At 41.7% G+C, this 18,292-nt stretch overlaps 1 protein-coding gene across 1 annotated transcript in view; it reads left to right on the top strand.

Moving 5' to 3' along the window:
• The window catches only part of CACNA2D4 (calcium voltage-gated channel auxiliary subunit alpha2delta 4), a 159,910-nt gene extending 149,886 nt beyond the window's left edge, over positions 1-10,024 (top strand). Inside the window, exons 36-39 of the mRNA XM_036760693.1 lie at positions 365-482; positions 1,168-1,280; positions 1,610-1,692; positions 9,932-10,024. Coding sequence (XP_036616588.1) covers positions 365-482; positions 1,168-1,280; positions 1,610-1,692; positions 9,932-10,024 — 407 coding nt within the window. The remainder of the gene's footprint in view (positions 1-364; positions 483-1,167; positions 1,281-1,609; positions 1,693-9,931) is intronic.
• Positions 10,025-18,292: the final 8,268 nt, after the last annotated feature.

The raw sequence follows: 18,292 nt of genomic DNA, 5'->3' as shown, positions 1-18,292 counted from the left end.
TTGGGTGCTACCATGACTGTTTCCTCCCTAGGGCTTTCCTCCTTCCTCAAAGTTTCTCCCTCCACAATAGGATTCTTTACCTCCAGACACAAAAAACACTCCCTCTACAATCCTCCCCAATACCTTTTACACATATTAGGAAACTGAGCCTCAAGGTCACACAGCTAATTAGTTTGCAGAGGAAAGACTCCCTTCTTTTATTATAGTTTTATTGCACTGTTTCAATTGCTTTCTCTTTCCAAATTCCCCTAATTCCTCCCCACCCCCTTCTCTTCTTGCCTTTTTTACCTCAGCTCCTACATTGTCTTGTCCTCTTCCTTGGGTTTGTCTGGGAACATATCTATTTTTCTGTGTCTCTCCATAGCCCACAAGCACAAGAAACAGGATATATTGCAGCCCTGTGACACAGAGTACCCTGTGTTCGTGTACCAGACTGCTGTCCAGGAGACCAATGGGATCATGGAGTGTGGAGGATGTAGAAAGTAAGACCACAAAAGGGAGGTGGGGATGCAGAACTCTCTGAGTGAGCTTTGTCTGCCAGGAAAGTGGGTGGGAGGAGGCACCCCTCAGATTTCCCTCCTCTGGAAAATCTGGGGGATAGGTAGAAGCATCAGTGGGACAAGACTTTTCACTTCTCAGAACTAGGGCACTTCCTATGGGGGTATTTGGGGATGCTGAGGTTTTCTAGGTTTCTGATGGCCTCTCTTTTTAAGGAGGAGGCATAGTTAGGACCTCAGTTCCCCAAGCCTAGTTTCATTATCTTTCTACTCTGGAGATTTCACTCCTTTGTGGCCTCTCCCAAATGATAATGGTGTTTTCTGCCCCTGAATACTTCTTCTCCCCAACCCTGTCCCAGGATGTTTTGGGGATTTGTCCACTTCAGCACTATGGACCAACCTTATCCACTCATTCTATGAAACAAAACACACTCTAAACCAATCAGGAAGGCTCCTGATGGCATGGTAGGTTTAAGTCATCAGTGAGTTAACTTGCCCTCCTCTTTCCCCCAACCAAGGGAAAACAAATGGGCTTCCAAAACCAGAATTCTAGCCAACATCTAAAACACCTACAAAGTTCACAAATGACTACTCATTTCTTATACCCTACAAATCTAATCCAGTATCCTGGTAATTTGCGCATTTGACCACATTGTCAGTTTTTCTACAGGATGTTTGTGATTCAACGGATCCCCAAAAGTAACCTCCTTCTTGTAGTGACAGACTCCACCTGTGACTGCAGCATGTTCCCACCTGTTCTTCAACAGGCCACAGAAGTCAAATATATCCTTTCATTCTGCCTGTCCTGCTTTGAAGTAGAGAGGAGGCAGGGACTAGCATATGTGACCAGAATTATCCTATATCCTATATGCTGAGTACCGCAGCCCTTCTCCCCTCTTCTGTCCCCACATTGCTAATTGAGTTCCAACCTCTTCCTTGGACTCATGTACCCCCTCTTTGCTAACCCTTTCTCTTTCTCTGCTGCTTCAGAAAGCAGGACTGTCACCAGAGGGGTCAGTGCTCCTCTGGGCCTTCATCTTCAACACTAAATTTAGATTCCCTGTCTATCCCCAGCCCCTGGGCACCTACTATTGACCTTAACATTCGTATACATAATGCATCTGTCAAGTGTGATAGGATGCGCTCCCAGAAACTCCGAAGACGACCAGACACCTGCCATGCATTTCATCCAGAGGTGTGTAACCTGGAGAGGTGGAAGGGTTGATCAGTCAGTCAACAAGCATTTATTAAGCACTCACTATTGAGAGTGAGTAAGTATTGAAGGTACAAAGAAAGGAAAAACAATCCTGCCCTAAAGAAATTCACGTTCTAATGGGGGATAAAACATGTAAATAACCAGGTACATATAAAATATATTACAGAGTAAATGGAAAGTATCTGAGAAAGACACTAGCAGGTGAAGAGACCAGAAAGGGCCTCCTGAAAGAACTGGGATTCTTTTTTGCTTTTTAAATTTCTTTATTATTTTTAGTTTACAACATTCAGTTCCACAAGTTTTTGAGTTCCAAAATTTCTCTCCCTCCCTCTCCTTCCCCCTGCCCCCAAGATGGCATGTAATCCAATATAGGTTCTACATATACCTTCGCATTGAACTTATTTACATAATAGTCCAGTTGTAAAGAAGAATTATAACTAATGGAATGAATCATGAGAAAGAAGAAACAAAATCAAAAAAGAAGGAAAAAACAAAGAGAGAGCAAATAGTTTGCCTCAATCTGCATTCAGACTCCTTAATTCTTTCTCTGAATGTGGATAGCTCTTTCCATCATGAGTCTTTTGGAGCTGTCTTTAAACCTTGCATTGCTGAGAAGAGCCAAGTCTACCAAAGTTAGTCCTTATAGACATCGTGTGTCTGTAATCGTGTATAATGTTCTTCTGGTTCTGCTCCCCTCACTCAGGAGCAGAGCATGTAAGTCTTTCCAGGTTCTTATGAAGTCCATCTGCTCCTCTTTCTTACAGCACACTAGTATTCCATTATCTTCATATACCACAACTTGTTTAGCCATTCCCCAGTTGATGGGCATTCCCTTGATTTCAATTCTTTGCCACCACAAAAAGAGCTGCTATAAATATTTTTGTACATACGAGTCCATTTATAGCTCTAGAAGTGGTATTGCTAAGTCAAAGGGTATGCACATTTTATAGCCCTTTGGGCATAGTTCCGAATTGCTCTCCAGAATGGCTGGATTAGTTCACAACTCCACCAACAATGTAAGAGTGTTCCTATTTTCCCACATCTTCTCCAGCATTTATCATTTTCTTTTTTTAAGCTTTTATTTAGTATTTTATTTTTCCCCAGTTACATGTAAAAACATTTTTTAACATTTGTTTTTATGAGGTCCAAACTCTCTCCCTTCCTCCCTCCCCACCCCCTCCCCATTGAGAAGGCAAGCAATTTGATATAGGTTATACATACGTAGTCATGCAAATCATATCCATAATAGCCATGCTGTGAAAGAAAACAGACAAGAAAAGAAAACCTCAAGAAAAATAAAGTAAAAAAAAGTATGCTTTAATCTGTATTCAGACACCATCAGTTCTTTCTCGGGGGATGGATAACATTTTCCACCATAAGTCCTTCAGAGTTGTCTTGAATCATTGTATTGCTGAGAATGGCTAAGACATTCACAACTGATCATCTTACAATATTGCTGTTACTCTGTACACAGTACATTTCACTTTGCATCAGCCCATGCAAGTCTTTTTGGGTTTTTCTGAGAGCATCCTGCTCATCATTTCTTATGGTGCTATATATAGTACAATCACATACCACAACTTGTTCAGCCATTTCCCCAACTGATGGGCACCCCCTCAATTTCTAATTCTTTACTCCCAGAAAAAAAAAAGCTGCTATAAATATTTTTGTACAGATAGGTCCTTTTCCTTTTTTTTATCTCTTTTGGGATACAGACCTAATAGTGGTATTGCTAGGTCAAAGGGTATACATGATTTTATAGCCCTTTGGGCACAGAAGAACTGGGATTTGAACTGAACCTTGAAGGAAGCCAGGGATACTAAGAGGCTGAGATGAGGATGGACAGTATTCCAGGTATGGGGGAAGAGCCAGCACAAAAGTACAGAAATGAGGGATGGAGTGTCATGTTCAAGCATTAGCAAATAAGCCAGTGTAGCTCATGGAGGGGAGTAAAGAAAATGGAAGGGAAGAATGGGGCCAGATTGTAAAGGGCTTTAAATGCTAAAAAGCAGACTTCATATTTGATCATGGAAGTAATAAGGACTTTATTGGGTATAATCAAAGTTTATTGAATGGAAGAAACAAGGCAGGGAGGACCAATGAGAAGTCTAGTCAAGAGGTGATGAGGGTCTGAATTACAGTGGTGGCTGTATGAGCACAGACAAGAGGATATACGTAAGAGTTGTTCCGGAGGTAAAAACAAGATTTTGCAATGGACAAGATATGTGGTGTAAGAATCAAATATGAATCTAAGGTTGTGACCCCAGTTAACGAGAAGGATGGTGAAACCCTCAACAATGATAAGGAATTTTGGGAAAAGGAACAGAAATTGGGAAGGGAATTGGAAAGAGGAAATTACTTTTGTTTTGGACATATCGAATTTGAGATACCTATGGTATATCCAACTCTATCCAGTAGGTAGTTGGTATTACAGCTTAGGAGAGTGACAAAAGCTATGTATAGAGCTCTGGTACTGATCTTCATAGAGATTATATTTGAACCCTTGGGAGTTGATGATATCACCAAGTAAGATACTATAGTGGGAAAAGAGAAGAGAACCCAGGACGGAGCCTTGTTAGTGCGCTAACATGAATGAAGGCCAAGAAGACTGAGGAAACATAAGATAGGTAGGAGGAGAACCAGGAAAGAGCAATGTTATGACAACCAAAAATCAGAAACTTTCTAGAAGTTGATCAATAGTGTCAAATGCTATAGAGATGTCAAGAAGGATGAGGATTGAGGCTGCCATTAGAATTAGTAATTAAGGGGGGCGGAGCCAAGATGGCAGCTGGAAAGCAGGGACCAGCCTGAGATCCCTGCCAAGCCCCTCCAAAAACCTATAAAAAATGGCTCTGAACCAATTCTAGAACGGCAGAACCCACAGAACAGCAGAGGGAAGCAGGGCGCCAGCCCAGGACAGCCTGGATGGTCTCTGGGTGAGGTCTATCCCGCACGGAGCTGGGAGCTGGGAACGGAGTGGAGCAGAGCCCAGCCTGAGCGGCGTGGACCAACAAGTCCAGCAACGGGGCAGAGCATGCCCTAGCGCCCTGATTCAGTGAGCTGCAGCAGTTACGAGACTTCTCAACCCACAAACACCAAAGACTGCTGAGAAGGTTAGTGGGAAAAGCTGCGGGAGTGGAAGGAGTTCGCGGTTCGGCTTCCAGCCCCGGGGGCAGTGGAGGTGGGGCAGCTACGGCTGCTGCTGCTTCCGGCTCCAGGCCCACCTGGTGGGAGGAATTAAGTGGCGGATCAGAGCAGGGGTGCACAGCCTGCCGAAGATTTGAGCCCAGTTCGGGTTGGGGGTCCTTGGGGAAGGAGCAGTGCTGGTGCGGCAGAGCTGGCACCTCCCCCCCAAACGTGGAACATAGAACTCTGTAGTCTACAAGCAGTCATACCCCACTGAAAAACTCAAAGGTCAAGTTAGTTGGCTGGGATTATGGCCAGGCAGCGAAAACGCACCGAGATTCAGTCTCAGACTCTGCATTCTTTCTTTGCTGACAAAGAAGACCAAAACATACAGACAGAAGAAATTAATAAAGTCAAAGAGCCTACAACAGAAACCTCCAAGAAAAACACGAACTGGTCCCAGGCCATGGAAGAGCTCAAAAAGGATTTGGAAAAGCAAGTTAGAGAAGTAGAGGAAAAATTGGGAAGAGAAATGAGAAGGATGCGAGAAAACCATGAAAAACAAGTCAATGACTTGCTAAAGGAGACCCAAAAAAATACTGAAAAATACACTGAAGAAAACACCTTAAAAAATAGATTAACTCAAATGGCAAAAGAGCTCCAAAAAGCCAATGAGGAGAAGAATGCCTTGAAAGGCAGAATTAGCCAAATGGAAAAGGAGGTCCAAAAGACCACTGAAGAAAATACTACTTTAAAAATTAGATTGAAGCAAGTGGAAGCTAGTGACTTTATGAGAAATCAGGATATTATAAAACAGAACCAAAGGAATGAAAAAATGGAAGACAATGTGAAATATCTCCTTGGAAAAACCACTGACCTGGAAAATAGATCCAGGAGAGAAAATTTAAAAATAATTGGACTACCTGAAAGCCATGATCAAAAAAAGAGCCTAGATATCATCTTTCAAGAAATTATCAAGGAGAACTGCCCTGATATTCTAGAGCCATGGGGCAAAATAGAAATTGAAAGAATCCATCAATCGCCTCCTCAAATAGATCCAAAAAAGAAATCTCCTAGGAATATTGTCGCCAAATTCCAGAGCTCCCAGATCAAGGAGAAAATACTGCAAGCAGCCAGAAAGAAACAATTTGAGTATTGTGGAAACCCGATCAGAATAACCCAGGATCTGGCAGCTTCTACATTAAGAGATCGAAGGGCCTGGAATGCGATATTCCGGAGGTCAATGGAGCTAGGATTAAAACCTCGAATCACCTACCCAGCAAAACTGAGTATCATGCTCCAAGGCAAAATATGGATTTTCAATAAAATAGAGGACTTTCAAGCTTTCTCAGTGAAAAGACCAGAACTGAATAGAAAATTTGACTTTCAAACATAAGAATCAAGAGAAGCATGAAAAGGTAATCAAGAAACAGAAATTGCAAGGGACTTACTAAAGTTGAACTGTTTTGTTTACATTCCTACATGGAAAGAGGTCATGGATGATTCATGAGACCTCAGTATTAGGGTAGCTGAAGGGAATATGCATATATATATATATATATATGTTTATGTATATATATAAGTGAATGTGTATGTATGTATATATCTATGTGTATATATATGTGTGACACAGGGTGAGTTGAAGATGAAGGGAAGATATCTAAAAGAAATAAAATGAATTTAAGAGATGAGAGAGCATCATACTGAGAGAAGGAGATAGGGAGAGATAGAATGGGGTGGATTATCTCACATAAAGGTGGCAAGAGGAAGCAGCTTTGTGGGAGGAGGGGAGAGGGCAGGTGAGGGGGGAATGAGTGAACCTTGCGCTCATCAGATTTGGCCTGAGGAAGGAATACCATACATACTCAGTTGTGTATCTTACCCCACAGGAAAGAAGAGGGAGGAAGATAAAAAAAAAATAAAAGGGGGGGGATGATGGAGGGGAGGGCAGAGGGGGGTGAAGGTAATCAAAAACAAACACTTTGGAACGGAGACAGGGTCAAGGGAGAAAATTCAATAAAGCGGGATGGGTTGGGAAGGAGCAAAAGGTAGTTAGTCTTTCACAACATGAGTATTGTGGAAGGGTTATACATAATGATACACATGTGGCCTAGGTTGAATTGCTCGACTTCTTAGGGAGGGTGGGTGGGAAGGGAAGAGGGGAGAGAATTTGGAACTCAAAGGTTTAAAATTAGATGTTCAAAAACAAAAAAAAAAGTTTTTGCATGCAATTAAAAAATAAGATACACAGGCAATGGGGCGTAGAAATTTATCTTGCCCTACAAGAAAGGAAGGGAAAAGGGGATGAGAGGGGAGGGGCGTGATAGAGGGGAGGGCTGACTGGGGAACAGGGCAACCAGAATATACGCCATCTTGGAGTGGGGGGGGAGGGTGGAAATGGGGAGAGAATTTGTGGTTCAGACTATTGTGAAAATCAATGCTGAAAACTAAATATGTTAAATAAATAAATTTAAATTAAAAAAAAAGAATTAGTAATTAAGGGATCACTGGCAACTTTGGAAAGGGTAGTTTAAGTTGGATGATAAGGTTGGAAACCAGATTATAGAAAATGAAGAGGAAAAGTGAAAATAGAAGTGGAGCCCCTAATGTAGATGGCTTTCTCAAGGAGTTTAACTGAGAAGGAAGGACAGATAGAGAATGATCACTAGCAGGCATGACAGGATTGAGAGGATTTTTTAAGGATGGAAGAGACATGGTGTAGGTAGAAGGAAAGAGTCAGGAGATAGAGACTGAAAATCAGAGAGTAAAGGCAATCTGCTGAAGAAGACAGGAAGAGATGGGATCAAGGAGACACGTCAAGAGATTTGCCTTGGCAAGAAAGGAGATCTCTTCGTTGAAGACAGGAGTAAAGGAAGCGATGGCAGGGGAAGTTGTCTGAGTGATGTGAAATGAGAAGAGAGAGGTACCAACTAATAGCCTCAATTGTGTCACTGAATTCTGAGTAAAATCTGAAGCAAGGGGATCAGGGGAGGGAGTCCTAGGAGACTTGACTAGATACAAAAAAATTTGGAAGAGCCACTGTGATGAGTGGGAAGAGAATCAATTAGAGAGCTACAGAAATGCTTTGAGGCATTGAAATTAGATATTGTAAGTCAGTAGAATACTCAATTAGCACCATTTAATGACATTCTCCAGTTTTGTTTAGTAGCACATGATAGGAAATAATCCAGTGGTGGGGTTTGGTAAGGCATGATTGGCGATAAAAAGGTGGGGGTGGAAGGATTCCAGACCAGAAGATAGTGTAATATTGTATTAAGGGACTGAGAATTGTAGTGAGGAGAGTACAGCCAATGCAGTGCCTGAATAAGAAATGAGGGGTAGAAGAAATGGAAGTCACAGTGAAGATGGAAAATATGGTTAAAAATAGCATATGGCATAGGAGAAAGTTACCAATAAAAATTACGATATAAATGATAGGGTTTTAGAAAATTATCTTGAATAATTTTCAAGATAATAATAATAAACAAATTTTGGACCTCATGAACATAAAGAGGAACACTTGAGGGCTGTAACAAGATCTAGGGTATAACCATCTCTGTATGTATTGGAGGCTTATGGCAACTAATCGCATTGAGGAACTGGGAAGTTTAGGGAAGGAGCATCAAAATGTATGTTGAAATTCCTTAGTATGAGGGCAGGAATTGTGGCAGGGAGAAATACTGAACAATCTTAAATGAAGAAGGAAGGCGAATGTTTTGGGGGCTGGCAGACAATAGCTACCAGGCTCTGGTTTGGGTGATTTGTATAGCATGAACCTCAAAAGAGAGGTTATTGAGTGATAGTCATGGGGGCAGAATCTGTAAATGGGAATGGCGGGCAAGGAGTATTCCAAGTCTCCCACTTTGATCACTGAATCAGAGAATATGGAAAGTATACCCAGAACTGGAAAAGGCACCATGGGAAAATGTCCTCTGAAGAATCCTAGGAATTGGAAGGAAGGAAGAAGTTTATGAGGAAAGGAATTCCAGAGAGCACAGGGGAAAGATGGGGGACATCAGGAGTGGCACATTGGTCAGGCAGGATTGAGGGAGATGGAAGTAAGGGAGCAGGTGCTTGGAGATAGGGACTAGCATTTTAATATTAGCAGTCAGAAGTCCAGAATCACTGGGAAAAGTAAAAGAAGGAAGATAGGAGTATGCTAACTATCAAGGAGTTAGTCCAGGAAGAGCATTAGCAGCTGGAGAGAACTGAGAATGATAGGCAATTAAGATTGTTCAAGGTCCTCTCTCAAGGAGGATGACGATGTTGTGTCCTAACAAAAAGCAGGAGCAAGAGGAAGAATGGGAGCCCAATTAGGAGACAGTGATGCAAAGAGGGCACAGTGCTGTAGAAGGCCTGGGGTAGGGGCCACAGAAGCTAGGAGACAGGTGGTAGGACCTTATAATTCTTCTCCACCAAATTCCCTGTTTGCTGAGACAATTCTCAGGTAAGGATGTGATGTTGGATATGTAGTCATACACATGCATTCATATATGTGTAAGAACTTGTGAAGAATATAAATGTGTATATATACATGGATGTTTGTGCATATTAGAATACTTGTGTTCCCATATAGATGTATGAAAAAGAAGGACCAGAAGGTATGCTGGTATATGATACACCAAGTCTCCCTGGACCTGATTCTGAAGTTAGCAAGAAATCAGCTGCTTCCAGGTTTCCCTGGTCCCTGCTACACTCAATTCTGTTTATTTGTGCAGCTCTTAGAAGGACTGGGAGTATCAATAACTCAAAACTACTGATAATCCAAATAGAAATGAGTAGCTTTGGGACTGGGGATGGGAAAGGCAGGCAAGTGCCTGGGACACAGAGACAGGGGGAAGAAAGGTTAGCACCATATTTTTTAAAAAGTACATATGTATAAAGTAGGAAGTTCTACTTTCCATGGCACATGGATATTTATTGTCATAAACTTTCTTAGGTCAAAGGTCCCTTCTAGCTCTAAATCCTAATGATCCTTTGTATTACAATGAAGGTTCAAAGCCTTCTGTTGAAATACAGGTGACACAATTTTCCATTATAGGAGGACCTCTAGTTAGAGTATCACTGACCATCTCCCCCCTTCTTTTTATAGGAAAATGCCCAGGACTGTGGAGGCACTGCAGAGAACTCAGCCTCAGTAGCCCTGCTCCTGCTCTCCCTGGGAGCCTGGGAGCTGCTTCAGTGACAGCTCACAACTTCAACTTTTTTTTTTAAGGTACTAATAAAAATTTATTTTAAAATCATTTAGAAAAGCTTCAACCATAGCTTTATTAATAAAAACACAACACGGTTATGACTTAAAACAATCAAAAATTGATTTTAGAAATTTTCCATAGAATACAATTAGTATAAATGTTACTTTAGTGGAGTATGATTTCATTAATGTGGGCACTCAGCATTGGTGCATATGATACATTCTTTCCAATTCTTATCCTATGCCAGTCTCGTCCACGTCTTTTGATAAATCCTCCTCCACAGATGATCAACCCAACTCTTTGGATGTCTTTCTCTGCTTCTTTCAAGTTTTTCTAAATAATAACGCAGCATTCAGTCTGTCTGTTAACCCTCCCTCTTATTATGACTGCCCTGCTCCTTCCTATTTTGTACATTTCCTCGATCTTTCCACTTCTCAGTTCAAGTATCATTGGACATTTCCTACAGACACTTTATACTCAATGTATATTTTTCCACTGCCTTTTAAGGCATTTGTAATTTTGATTCTTCAGAAGATTGTGGTATGCTATCTGCAACTTATAGAATCACCTAGAGAAGAACAGTGTTCCCAGCACGGGCTCTGACACAACCTCAATTTTAACTACAAGGGGGTAGGCAATGCTGGCTCTTCCCTGAGCAGATGTTCCAGAAAACTATGACTGATTTGAGATCCAGACCTTCCCACGTGGGATGTTGCAGTCTCCCTTTTTTCAGTCATGGAGAATTACTTTCTGCAGATTGTTTGGCTGGGAAGAATAGAACCATGCTCTGGATCCCTGAAATCCTAGAAGCCTCTTCCCAAAGAAACTCTCCAGTGAGCTAGTATCACCTGCCTCAAGGTTCAGTGATACTCTGGTAGCTCCCAACCACCCCTTCCTTAGCTGTGCATGAACAGATCCTGATCAGACCGAAGATTTCAATTCCATTAATTCCCAGAGGTGCCAGATTCCTGGCCTGGTCAAGGGAAGAACTGACTACTTTCACAGTAGTTCAGAGAGGAAAATCACAGGTTTACAGGTCTTGGGAAGGGAATACAGAAAGGCACAGAAAAAATACTACAAAAAAGACAGAAATGCCACAGAAACTTCAAGGGAAGTAAAGATCATAGTGGGTTACACCTCATTCCCCATGGGCCTCCTCATGTTGACAGACATGAATGTGGGAAGGCATATACTTGTGTAGATAATGAAAGAGGAGTGAGGAAGACCCAAGAAGGGCAAAAGCATGAATTCCTCTGGGCAATGGCTACACCACTATAAATAACAGAGTATAATAGTTGTTGAACTTCTAGACACAATTTCAATTCAACAAACGTGTATCAAGCACTCACTATATACTAGGTTCTGGGGGTACAAAGACAGTAATAAAACAGTCCCTACCTTTGAGAAACAAATTATCGGGTAAAGGTGGTTAGGCCGGAAGAACGACCGTGCACAAGCCAATCAAATACAAAATATACATAAAGTAATTTCCAAGAGGTAGGCATGCATTAACAACAGAGCATGGGGCACAAGACAGAGCAGAGTCGGGTAGGGACACAGAAAGGATAGGGCTGCCATGGGCACAATGCCAGCGGAGGATAGCTTGAGACAGGACCATCAGTTTAGGCAGCCAGCAATTCACAATGAGAGAAGAAAAGGCAGTTGATTGTAAAACCCTTTTAAAAAGCTAACAGTGATGCTGATTTGTTTATCAGCAAAGGAGGAGGGAGGGAAGTAAAGGGGTCTTCGGTCCTGGCCTAATGTCTGGTGTGAAGGAAGATGGACAGTGGAGTAGATGAGTTCTGGGTTCTGACTGGTTTTATTAGGACTAATAAAAAAAAAAAGAGTCCTGAACTCCAAGTTGGAAGACCTGAGTTCAAATCCAGGCTTAAACTAACTTACGTTTACACTGACACATTACAATCTGGGCCTCAGTTTTTTCATGCTGGAGATATTTGCACCATCTCTCCCACAGAATTGGTATGGGGAAAGCATTTTGTACTACATAAATGATACTATATAAATTATAGGATTTTAGAAAATCATCTTGAATAAAGACACCTTTTCGATTGAATCTACTAACATAACAATTTCCATAAATTCTACCCAGGTAGTGCAGTGAATAAGGTTGATAAGAACTGAGTTTGAATCCTTCCTCACTACTTCAGACTAGTTGCAAGACTCTGGACAAGTCAGCTAACCTGTCTGCCTCAGTTTCCTCATCTGTAAAATGGGAATAAGAACAGCATACACTCCCCAGGGTTGTTGGATCAAATGAGTAAAACATGCAAAGCACTTTGCAAATGAAGCGCTACATAAATGCTGGCTGTTGTTGCTGTGGAATAGCCCATGAACCCCAACACCAAAGCTGTGTAAGAGCCCAGATGGATTCTTGGGGGCAGACTCCTAGTTCGTATAACTCAATGGTTCAGAACTAGGCCCAACCCAAAGATGGGCATGGCACTTACCGCTGGAAAGGCAAATGAGGGAACTAATCCTCAAAGCGGCTGGGTTTATCGTACATTGGTATACAATTCCATAGTCCTACTCCTACTCTACGACATTGTCTCCCGCTAATATGCCAATTCATCCCTGCCCTAGAAGTGAGGTTCCTCAAGTTCTAGACCTAGTCAAGTCTATGGTTGCAGCCCCACTCCCCACCAGCCTCACGTAACTCAGGCTACACCATCTCTCCAGAGGGGTCCTAATTCTGCCTCCTGAGAAAGGAAACTGTAGTGTTGGCTTACAGGGAGAAAACAACTCAGAGGTGTGACCACAATAGGTTACACACTCAGTAAGTCAGCTGGTTCAAGTGAGGGTGCATATTGTCCAAGAGCAGAAGCAATGGTCAGTAGAACAATCGAGACTAGTTCCTGAGATTAGGTCATCAGCTGGGCAATCAATAACAAGCTGTGGAAGTCCAGCATATCAAATGTGTGTCTATAATTGTGTGTGTGTGCACATGGATATGCACATGTAATACACATATGCATTGTCATTGTTAAGCCCTTTTCAGTCCTGTTGGACCCTCCCGTGATCCTGTTTGGGGTTTTCTTGGCAGAGATATTGGAGTAGTTTGTCATCAACTTCTCCAGCTTATTTTACAGATGGGGAACAATACATACATAATATATACATATAATACATACACACATATGTATGTATGTATGTATGTGTGTACACACACATCCACATAGCATAATGGATAGAAAGCCGACCTTGGAACCACACCTGAGTTCAAGCACCACGTCTGATGCACACTCTTTAAGACTCCAAGTTGCAGTTACATATCATCCCAAAAAGTCACTGAACAAAAACCCAATTTCTCCCCCAAGACTAATTCAAACTTGCCAGTGGGGAAGTAGAAAAAAAGCAGGCTATCTATACCAAGCAAAGATTTTTCCCCCTTCTCCCTTTTTCTTTTAAGTATATTGTTATATAGAATAGTTCTCTGGGAGGGAGGAGAGGGGTTACTTGGAGAAACTTAGGAAATGTAAAATCAAGACATCAAGAGAAATTTATTTTTAAAATGTTAAAAAATACCAGGTAAAAAGTATCCTGCCTCCAGGAAGAAAGAGGCCTACTTTATCATTAGCTTACTATTTTCTAACCAAGTCATTACAAAGACCTAGCTGGGTGTGTCATTGAAAGATTATTTTAAAATTCTTCCTGTAATTCTTCCTGGCACAAAGCATCCTCATTCCAGTTTAGACCCTACCAGATCAAAACTTAATTCAAAGTCTGCCTCCCACAGAGTTCCTGCTAGCCATTGCCACTCTTCTCTCCTTTCATCTGGAGAATCTGTTTTCATTTCAAAATCTTATCTTTCCACCCACCCAAGGTGTCAAAGGCAAATTTAGAAACTGGAAAAGGTCTGGAAGCACTCGCTACTCTCCTACTCATTTTCCCCTAGGCCCCAGCTCTGACTTTGTACAGTTCCATCAGGACAACCAAAAGAGAATGCCACTAGAATTCTGGAATCTGAGAATGCTGTCTCTCCCTTTTGCCTTCAGGGGCCTATAAAGTGCCACTAAGTTGACACCTGCTGGCAGTCTGGCTCAGGCAGAAGCACCAGCAGTTTCAGGTTCCCTTCACTTTTACATCAACCTTAGCTTTGGGGGATGTACCCGTAAAGCAGGAATTCAGTCATCTGAATGTCACCTAGAGGCTGGTGACAAAAACTAACCATGCATGTATCACAAATCTTTCACAGTTGGGGGTTAAGTAATGTTGGTATGTTAGTATGAAGCAATTTGTAGATTGTCAGCTATTAATAATGTCAGGGGAGCTGGGTACGTGTGTGTTGTTTACTGAATCTGTTCTCCCAATTACAAATGAGACTTGGGGGATGGGAATCTTAAAGGCTTCACATATGGTACAAATGATAGTGAGCTACTGTCTACTGAGAGACAGAAAGCTGAATTAAGCAAGATTTTAAAGAAAAGGACAGTCTTTTTTCTGCAATGATTTAAAGGCAGTACTGCCTAGAAACCACTAGTACACACATATACACACATTTTATTAGGTTTCATGGAGTCAAAATCCATCCATACTTTCTATGATTTGTACAGTCACCAAATTAATATCCTAATAGGTGGAAAGCAAGTATCTTTTCCTATGACTGACTAGAAAGAGGACCCTTTGGAGTTTTTGAACTATTCCTTTAGACAGACTATGGCTTTCTAAACTGGATTGAGTCCCTAGTAGAAGTATAATGACTGAGACACAAACACAACTATGTCTATACCTGCAAAAAGAAATTATGGAGACTATACATGACTATAATGGTGTAAAAAATAACAAAAACCATAAAATTATCAAAAACTAATGTGGCAAAATTAAAAATATTAAAGCTGGCACCAAAGAAAAAGCATCTTTCTCTACAATCCAGCTCCTGCCTCATACTAGATTTCAACATAGTACTTCAAATACTGTAATTTCTCAGTTCATCAATCTATTCAGTTCCCATGAGCTACTCCTCCACCCTACCTTAATTAAGACAGAAATGGTCACACCCTTGATCTTGCTATCACCCAAGTGTTCCACTCCCATATTTCATAAATTTTTTACATCTGATATTTTACTATTCCAAATTTCCCTCTGCTTTACAACCCTTATCCCTGTTCTTCATGCTCTCCATGATCTCTATTCCTCACCCCTCCATCACCTGTCAACCCCTTGTTTTATCTGTTCAACTCTATAGCACTTAACACACTTCAGTCCCTCTGTCTTTCCTATCATAATGCCTTGTCAAACCCCAGGCTTGGATTATTCCCATTATCTGCTGCTTTCACTCCTATTAATGTGTTGAAAGGAATTGGAGAAGTCTCAAAATTGTTCTAACTGGGTCTCCCACAAATTTGTGACATCTCAACTCGGCCTTCAAGCCAATTATACCTCCCTAATAGGGGAGATTCTATTTCAAACCTTTTCTTTCTTCTCACACCTCTCCAGCGACATTCTTCCTTAATCCTCTCAGCTGAAGACCTTGCCTCATATTAAATGGGGTCATTTACTTCCTTACTTCGGTCCCAAATGAAGAGGCTACCCTTATTAAAGCAACATGCACTCTTGATCCTACCCCCTTCTATCTTCTCCAGCAAATTGCCCCCACTATCTACTGGCTCCTTTCCCTGCTGCCTACAAATGCACAAGTTTCTCTCCTTAAAAAATTCAGTTCTACTATTCCCTATTATACTATAGTTCTTCCCCTCTTGGCTAAACTACCTGAGAAAGCTGTCTACACTAGGTATTTGTGCTTTTCCTTTCATTCTTGTTAACCGTCTACAATCTGGCTTCCGATATTATTCAACTTCTCGGTAACTCAAAAGTTGCCAATGATCTCTAAGTGCCAAATCTAATGGCCTGTCTTAAACCTTTATTTTTCTTTACTTCTCTATAACCATTGACACTACCAATCACAGTGTTCTGGATACTCTCCTCTCTACGTTTTTGCAGCACTTCTCTCTTCTCCTCCTCCTGCCTAACCACTCTTTAGTCTCCTTAACCGGTTCTTTGTCCACATCAGCTCACTTTACCCAGGTGTCCCCAAAGGCTCTGTCCCTGGTCATCTTCTCCATTTTATCTTGGTGGCAATCCTATCAGCTTGGATTCAATTGTCATCTCTATGCAGGCAAGGCTCAGCTATCTACTCTTTATCTTCCTCTCTCCCCACCTCTTCCAAAGTACCTTATAGCTGTGGAAGATACCGCCATCTTCTCAGCCACCCACGCTCACAACCTTGATGCCATCTGTGACTCACTTGCAGTCACTACACGTATCTAATCTGCGGCCACGCACTGTCACTTTTACCTTCACATCTCATATACATCTTCTCTCTACTCACAACTGAAATGGCCTTCTCACTGATCTCATTGAGTCCCCGCTCCATCTTCTACTGAACTGCCAAAACACTGATCTGAGTGTGTGATCTTGCCTTTATTCAAACTCTAGGAACTCCTTATTACTTCCAGAATCAAATATTTAAAAACCCCTTTGGCTTCTTACCTGTTTTTTACATACTATCCTTTCAAATCCACACATCTCACTGGCCGACGCCCATGACTGGAATATACCCCCTTCTCTCAGACTCTTGGCTTCCTTCAAGACTTGGCTTAAATGCCACTGTCTACAGAATGTCTTTCCTCCAAGTCACCTACATAAGGTTTCTGTGTACCAACGTTTTGCATTTAGTCTCTTATTAGAATGTGAGCTCAAGAACAGGGACCAAGTTTTTGCCTTTTTTCATATCCTCAGAACTTAGTACAGTGCCTGGCACACAATACTTGCTGACTACACCACTCCTCTGAAGAACTTGAAGATCCAAGAGTGTGGAGCATTGCAAATGTCAGAATTTTTTTGATATAATATTGATTTGGCTTTGTTGCATTTTCTCTTCTTCCTCCTCTTACAAGGGATGACTCTCCAAGAGGGGAGAGTGAAAGACACAGGAGATTTTAGGTGATGTAAAAACAAAAGATCTCAATAAAATACTTCCAAACAATCTACGGAGAATAACATTAAGATACCAAGTCTTCTTCCCTCCCCCCCACCCCCATTTTTAAAAATTTTCACCTAAGTATAGGAGAATTTTTGCCTCTTCAGGAAAGGGGAACTACATAAGCAAAAGATGTATTTAAAAAATAAAAATTTAACTTTTTCACCAGACAAACTTGAACAGCTGACTTAGAGAGATAAAACAATTACCCGGTCTACCTTGGTGGACAGTTAATCAATTATAAAACCCTTAAATTACCTACTCCTCTTCAACACCTCCCCCTCCAGTTGGTTCCCGTTCCAAGTTGAACACAGCTAAGGGTACTATCTCCTCTAGGGTAGTGTATTAGGAGGGCAGAGTTTATAATCTCAAAGAGGATCATAAACATGTCTGAAAGGTTCGGAACCGCCGGATATAAGAAACTCTCAAAGTAGAAGGCAGAAGAATCAAAACATATATTTAGGCTCCACAGTAACCAACCCATGAACCAGCAACCCCATTTTGATATATTGATCAAAAGCTTCCAGGCCCAATAAGTACGCCTTGAAAGAGTAACCAGGAGGCTACAGAGAAGCATGATTGCGTAAAGCAAAATCATGCTTCCCCCTCTATGGTAAAAAGATTACCCACTGGCCTGAAGTCTTTGTTCAGCTTCCTCCCGTAGGTCAGCTCTGCTACTGGCAGCTCCTGCTTCAGCTGTGGCTGTGGCTGTAGCCTCTGGCTCCAACGGGAGCTGCTTTTAACCATCCAGCTTCTGCGGGAGTGTAAGGTACGCCAGGGAAAGCACAGGTTCTTTCAATCTGCTTAAGCAAGGTGAAGGGGTTGACCGGGAAAGCACAGGTTCTTTCCATCAGCTTAAGCAAGGGAAGCAAGGTGAAGGGGCCGACAAGCTTACTCCAGTCCAACATACAGACAGCATTCAGTTCAGGGGAAAAAGCCAAACTAGTCAAGGCCACTTGTTGACTAAGTGCTAAGGAGCCCATTTTTGGCTGCCAACACAGGTAGGATTTAAACCATTCTATACAATCTCATTGTTGGGTGCTTCTTGTTCACATACTCCATAGTCTGCAACCTACCCTTCCAGTCTTATTTCACATTACCACCCTTTATACATCACCAAACTAGATGTTTTGTTCCTCAACTTGACCTCTCTTCTCCCATTTGCACACATCTACAACACAAACCTTGCCGCATCATCTCAACTTTGCAGTGTCCTTCATCTTCCTTCAAGGTCTTGCTCAGATTTCACTTTTTCCATGAA

Source organism: Trichosurus vulpecula, chromosome 5 (genome assembly GCF_011100635.1).
Source record: "Trichosurus vulpecula isolate mTriVul1 chromosome 5, mTriVul1.pri, whole genome shotgun sequence".
NCBI lineage: Eukaryota > Metazoa > Chordata > Mammalia > Diprotodontia > Phalangeridae > Trichosurus > Trichosurus vulpecula.
This window is presented reverse-complemented; position numbering and strand designations above follow the sequence as displayed.